Here is a 6,966-nt window from a genome sequence, read left to right on the forward strand (position 1 = left end):
GGGTGTTGTGTCAACTATTGCCGTCTTTCTTGGTTCAGTGCCATTCTCCTGTCTCTCCTTCCATGGTCATGCCGGACTGTTGCTGGTCTTCCCTCGTGTAATCCATCCCTCTGCTGGACTTCATTGTTTCATCTTGCCTTCTTTCTGTCTCTCCCTGATTTTCTTCACTACTTTGTCCTCTGCTTTTCTGCATATGTGCCCAGACCACAGTAATCTGTTCTCTTTGATTTTCTCTGAAATTGTAGCTACTTTAGCTTCTGCTTTGATGTCCTTACTTCGTCTGTCCTACAGTGTGCATCCTACCACCCATCTCAGGTACTTCATCTGCATCACCTCTAGCTTCCTCACTTGCTTTGCCTTCACTGGCCATGTTTCTGAACCATACAGTTGTACTAGTTACGTCATTGTCTTGCACACCTTACTCTCTAGCTTCTTTTGCATTCTTTTGTCACAAACTACTCCTGATTCTCTTTGCCAGTTGGCTGCAGCCCCTCTGATACTAGCTTTGACCTCCTTATTCAGTCTTCCACCACACCTTCCAGGTGATTGAATCTGTTCAACTCTTCCACTGTTTTCCCTTGTATGTCCATTTTCATCTGCTTCTGATTTCCCCCATTTGCTGTCATGACAGCTGCCTTGTCTGTGCTCATTTTCATCCCATGTGCCTTCAGTTGTACATTCCATTCCCCTGTTACTTACTGAAATTCTTGTTCGGAGTCCGTTTGTAATGCCACATCAGCTTTATTAATCTGCCCATTCCATCCTGTTTGCTAATGTTGTACACCATCAGTATGATGCTACCTTATCATTCATGTGGTTTACACCACCAGTGACTGAGCTGCCTGGGCAGAATCATCCAGAATTCCCTTCCATGACAGCTGAACCTAATGCCATTTGCCAAGGTTGTTGTTTAATTTGGTAGTCAAGAGTAATCCATGAAAATGAAGGGTCAGTCCCATCAGCTGCAAGACTGTGATTTCACATTGTACAGCACACCTGCAGCAAGATGCAGAGGAGTTAGCAGAGATCTTGATTTCCACCAAAACTCACAGCCTCAGCAATAGGACTCATCTGGTTGCCAGCAGCCACCCCTGATAAATCTGGCAAGGTTGCTGGCGCAGGGACTGGGGCTGTCAAAGACTGTCCACACCATTCCTGACTCCAAGTGGAGGTGGTCAGAAGAGGTGCTTCCTCCACACCTCAGCGTGGTTTACCATCACAACATAGGGATGAACAGTTGATATACTATCCCAAGCTGTTGTTTTCTTCTCTTCCCCATGTCTTTTCATTGTCCTTATGGCTGTTTCCCCTTGCCAGGAAAAAAAAAAAGACAAGGAAGGAAGTGAAAAACTCCTCAAAAGTAGCTGCGTAGAAGATCCTACAAGACCAGCAAGGACTCTGTTCCAGATTCATTTTAGAACCAAAAAATGTAAGGGATTTTAAGCCTGTTTTAGACTTCATTGACCTTAGTACCTTCATTTTAGAAAAATCCTACTACATGGTCATACGTCTTTCACTTGTTCCATTACTGTTTGAGGAAACTGGATGTGCTGTTTGGACCATCAACATGCTTCCCTACACATAAGGGTTAGTAAAGGAGTTAACGATTCCTTGATTTACTAATTTCACATACTCCCATTCTGCCTAGCTGCTGATCTGACTTTGTTTACAGAATGTATGGTGGCTATGGATACCAATTTAAAGATTCAGAGCAGCAAAATGACCCTGTATTTGAACATCTGGTTGCTAATAGAGGGAGTGTTTACTGTGAATCTTTTACTCAGAGATCACTGAGAAGTTTGGAATACCTGCCTGCATTTTGCTTCCTACTTTCATAGGTTGTTCCTTATGCAGCCTCTTTTCCCAACCTGACAAGCACTCTTTGCTGTGCTGCTTTGATGCAGGGTGTCATCAACAGGTTTTATTATTACATGATGTGCTTGGCTGCCCCTGCCAGATCATTTGCAAGCACAGCTTTTCAGTGGCCCATTAGAAAAGGAGTTGCTTGTTTTGATTTCTAAGACAAACAGGTTTTTAAGTAGCTGGAGGAAAAGAGGAAGACGATTCACCCATTGAGACATCTGTGTCCATCCCCCTTCCACCACATACAGTGGAATTTACTCCACTTAAGGTTTGCCCTTCTTCCAGAGGCAAAATAGATGAAAGTAACTAAAGGAGAAGATAGGCCAGTTCAAAAGAAAACTGTAAGCTGACCAAAAAGTTCCCTGGGGACCCTCGGGGCTGAGACACTGCAAGGAAATCAGCTGTGACTTGGCAGAGTTCCTCCATCTCCCCACCACAATATTATCCCTTCCCTATAACCCCTCATATATCCATATTCAAAAAATAGGGGATTTTCTGGGGCTATTGCTGAAAAGTTGGAGTATCCCTCAAGATTCTTGGGTCTTAAGTATTTTGAAATAAGATTACAGGTTCCAGTTTATAAAAGGACTAGGGGTTCTAAGGCATCCCCTTAGTACCAAAAATAAAAAAAAAATCAAATCAACCCCATGCTACTGGACCTCCTAAATCAGGGGCTTTTAGAAAAATTGTCAGAGCAAGCAGATGACACAGGGTTTTACTCATTTTTCTAGTGCCAGAGTTCATAAAGCAAACATTACAGGCCCTACTGCCTCTCCTGTTCCCTCAAGCCTCTGTGGTAACCCTGAAAGATGCCTGCCTCCACATATCCCATACCAGAACTGACAGGCAGTTCCTCACAGTCAAAGCAAGAGGTACTTGCTACCAGTTTGGTTTGTCTGCTGTGCTGCACTCAGGGTGTTTATAAAGTGCCTGGCTTCAATAATTTCCTGCTGTAGGACCAAAGGCCTTCACATGTATCCTTACCTGGATGACTGCCTCATTCAGTTGTCATCAATGAAGGAGACACATGTCGCCCTGGAGTTCAGTCTGCCCTGCTGTCAGACTTTGGAACTCACTCTGAACTTCTCAAAATCATTCCTCCCAACAGTTCCAGTCTCTAGAAACCCCTTCAGACACTGTAAACCAGAAGGAATTGTTTGACGTGATTTTTAGTACCATAAAACAAAAGAACCAGATTACAACCAGTACTGTCTTTAAATCAGTCAATTTACTTTGTGTGCTAACCTACAACATAGAATAAAGCCAAAAGACTGTTGCATTCCCTGAATGTGCTTAGGCAGCAGAGATTTTACTTTGAGATGACTAAGGGAGAAGAGAAATCAGACCAGTTATTCATGTCTTTTGCAAAGGATAGGAAGGGGAGGGCTGTCACCAAACAGATCCTCTCTTAAATAGCTAGCGCATGGCATCTGCTTATTTTATTCCTTCCATGGCAGGACTGTGACAGAGCATAGCAGGCCTTTCCTGTAACAGAGACGCAGCAGCAACTACTGTCTTCTGTGGGTGGTGGTCAGCACCTGGGTTATTATGGAAGCAGCTACCTAGTTAATTGCCTACTTGTTTGCCAAGCATTACCTCTAAAACCAGGGCAGGATTTGCCTTTGTCATCCTATGGGAACTACCACAATCATCATCTTCTTAAGGTCAGCCAGCCTTCCTTTGGTGGAAGTCTTCCTGAATGCTGTCGGAACTGAAGCAGTGAAAAATGTGATGGGTATAGTCCACTTGTGTTAGGAACTTGTCATAATTGTAGCTGTTCAAGTATGTTCAATTTCAGTAACATTTCCTTTCTTCTGCCATTCTTCTTCTTCTCTTGGTATCCTAGGATTGTGGTGGGTGCATAGTCACTTGTCACTTTATCTTCCCTTTCTGCTACCCTTACAAGAAACCAATTCCTCAGATTGTCCCAGGGCTTAATGAAGTAGCTTCATGGGATCCTTGGGTCAGGTTGCCGTACCTAGGGAGCATGTTCTATTTTGATTTGTCATGCTGTGGTCATAGTCCACACGGTGTATGCAGATATCTCTTTTATGCCGCATAGCTGCTTACTTCTAAGTGGGGAGGGCTTTTGCCTGGGCTTGGGGGGATTATAACGAAAAGAAGTCAGGCTGGATGGTCAGGCTGTCGGCAGCAGAAGTCCTAAGTGTTCACTGTTGCAGTAGTAATAATATTCTCAAACATCTACAATTAGGGTAAGTTCGTAATGTAACTGTACTTTTCTGAGCAGTGCTTAAAATCCACTGGCTGTTTCCTTTTGCTGTTAATTTTCAGATGTTTTCTTGAATTTAATTTGACAATTTCTGATTTTCTCTGCCTTAGGCTAGTGAGACTTTGTTGAAAAAAGCCCCATCAGAAGAAGACATCAATGTGAAACTCGAAGAAGAGGAAATTGAAAGTATAGAAAGTCCTCAGCTTCAGTGGCAGCTCAACTTACTGACTCATGTGGAGTCCGTGCAGGATGAGGTCACCCATAGAATGGATGTTATTGAGAAAGAGCTAGATGGTAAGTAGATGTTATTTATGGAGAATATTCTACACTTTTACTACTTAATTTCTGCTTCTGTCTTTAGTGAACTGTAAACAGTCATTAAGTTGTTAGTTAGGATAGTATGCATAATTGTGTTTCTGTTAATGTTAGCAGTGCCTGTCTCTGTGAAAACTGCTTCAGGGTGCACTTGCCTTTAAACATCATCAAGATTTTTTTTTTATTTACTCCAGGGTTATGTGACCTCAGGATGTATTATAATAGTTAAAGGGGTAGAAGGTCATAACCCTTTTTTAAAGACATGATTTAGGATGCTTTCATGCACTTCGTACATTTGCCATCTTTTGATCTGGTGTGATGGCTTATACACATTTGAGCAAGTTTTGCTGAAAGGCTGAAAGAGGCATCACTGACTTTAGTTTGTCTAAATGCTTTGTCATTAGCTTTTCTCACACTTTTTTTTTGCCGTGGCTCTTGCCCTACTTCCATTGTTGCAGTTTTCTGTAGAACTTGATGACCCAGTACATATGGGAGGTGGATGACTGGCCAGACTGTAGAGCTCTGTAGACATTATGGTACGGGATGGCTCATCCCTGTTACATGAATGTAGGGTTTACATCTGGATAAAAGGAGCAATCAGCTTGTATTATCTTCACTTCTTTTCTGCTGTGCATGTATTACAGTGTTTGGAGAGAAAATTCTCTGTTCATTCCTGAAGCTGCCGTAGAGCTTCAATTTCCACAAATCTTCAAAAGCTAAGAGTCACCTTTTTAGAAGTTATTTCGTTATTGACTGTTTTTGATAAGTCATTTTCCTAGTGAACATTCCTTAGGAAGACTTTGTGTTCTGGGAATGTTTGTTGTAGGGCACAAACACACACACACACACACACACACACACACACACACACACACACACACACATATCCTTCTACAGCAGCTCTGCATAATGACTTTGTAAAACCTTCAGACTCTGTAAAACGTGAAATTGATTTTTTTTTATACAGCCAGTTAGCCTGGTCCATGGTGAAAGACTCATTAGACCTGTCCACCCACCTGCTTAACAAATTTAAAATAAATAAGGTATTTCCAGGCAAGACGCAAAGATTTGGCCTCATTACATGTACATTTGAAGTATTTTGTTGTTTAACTGTCATGTATAATTTGATCTCACATCTTTGTTTTTCTTGTTGCAGTTTTAGAAAGTTGGCTGGATTTTACAGGAGAGTTAGAACCACCGGAGCCACTTGCAAGGTTGCCGCAGCTGAAACATCATATAAAGCAGCTTCTTACAGACTTGGGAAGAGTACAGCAGATTTCAGTTTGCTGTGCTACGTGAGGACAAAGCATTGGTCATTGACACGGACACTGATCTGAATGGTCAACGTTTGCAGTTTCAGCTGGTGTAGTAATTTGTGCATCAGCAGTAACTTCAAGGATCTGCATGGAATGTATATGTTTTTCCGTTCAGGTCATACTGGCAGATGGTTGTTTCCTTCACTCATCTTCTGATATTTACCAGGACATTTTTAATTGTAACCAGTACTTTTGTTCACCTGCTTGGTCTTATGAGTAGGGGTTGCCTTTGTTGCAGATTTATAGTATGGTCTGGACTACTTCCATGCTGCAACAATGCTTTGAAATTGTAATATCTGTAAAATATTGTACATAATAATGCTTGAGTGTATATTAATAGAATTGAAATTGAAGTACAGAATCTGAAAAAGCTAAATATGAGTAATTTAAACCATACTTCACTTTTCTCTAAATCGTAAACTTTTTACAAGTTGCATAAAACAGGTTGGGTCAGTTTGATTTGACATTTTGTGCCAGCTGAAGGTTATGTAATTTTTCAGTGTACAAACCAGCTAGCCCCACATGTAGTAGTTGACTGTTTTTATGATGGAGCTGTACAAGAAAGGTTGTTAGCACATGGGACATGTCTGTGTTTAAAATTGGTTATAGGTTATTGTTTGATATTCACTGTCCTGCATCAGGGATCAATTCTGGCAGGTAATCATTTTTCATATATGCACATCAATTTATTTCCAGTACAGATACTGTTCGTCATTTCTGAACTGTATGGACTTGGTACTCCTCAGGTTCTTTGTGTTAAGACTGTGACCATAAACAACTCACTTTAATCATCTTTGTGCTCTTTTGCAGTGCACCTACCAGCTTAATCTCTGTGCATTTGCTGACCCAAACGTTTATTAAATTAAAATATTTTCATTCAGTTTATTCTGGTTTCTCTTTGCCTGTGATTCAAAGCTGTACATTAAAAAGGGATTTCCTTGTTTTTTGCCTCACTTGTATATATCCTGTTGAGTATGAATCTTAACATTTTATTACAAAACTGTTGATGGCAAAGTGCAGCTTCCACAGAACCACTAAGTACAACATCTCTCCCCCTTTCCTCTTTTTAAAGTCTTTTTTTTTTTTTATAGAAAAAATAGTCATTCCTTAATCGTCTTATTTCATTTCCTCACGGGTGTACACTATTCTGCTTTTATGGTGTATATCAAATGTTTAAATTTATAATTACAGCATAGCTCCAGCTGCAGGAGAAACAAAATAGACTTGTGCCATGGGTATTAG

General features: G+C 41.0%; 1 protein-coding gene across 1 annotated transcript in view; it reads left to right on the forward strand.

Moving 5' to 3' along the window:
* LOC122817033 (trichohyalin-like) overlaps positions 1 to 6,667 on the forward strand; it is a 1,834,860-nt gene extending 1,828,193 nt beyond the window's left edge. Inside the window, exons 19-20 of the mRNA XM_044090165.1 lie at positions 4,204 to 4,387; positions 5,565 to 6,667. Coding sequence (XP_043946100.1) covers positions 4,204 to 4,387; positions 5,565 to 5,707 — 327 coding nt within the window. The 3' untranslated portion in view covers positions 5,708 to 6,667. The remainder of the gene's footprint in view (positions 1 to 4,203; positions 4,388 to 5,564) is intronic.
* Positions 6,668 to 6,966: the final 299 nt, after the last annotated feature.

This window comes from Protopterus annectens, chromosome 12.part0 (assembly GCF_019279795.1).
Source record: "Protopterus annectens isolate FY-2018-M chromosome 12.part0, PAN1.0, whole genome shotgun sequence".
Taxonomy (NCBI): domain Eukaryota; kingdom Metazoa; phylum Chordata; order Ceratodontiformes; family Protopteridae; genus Protopterus; species Protopterus annectens.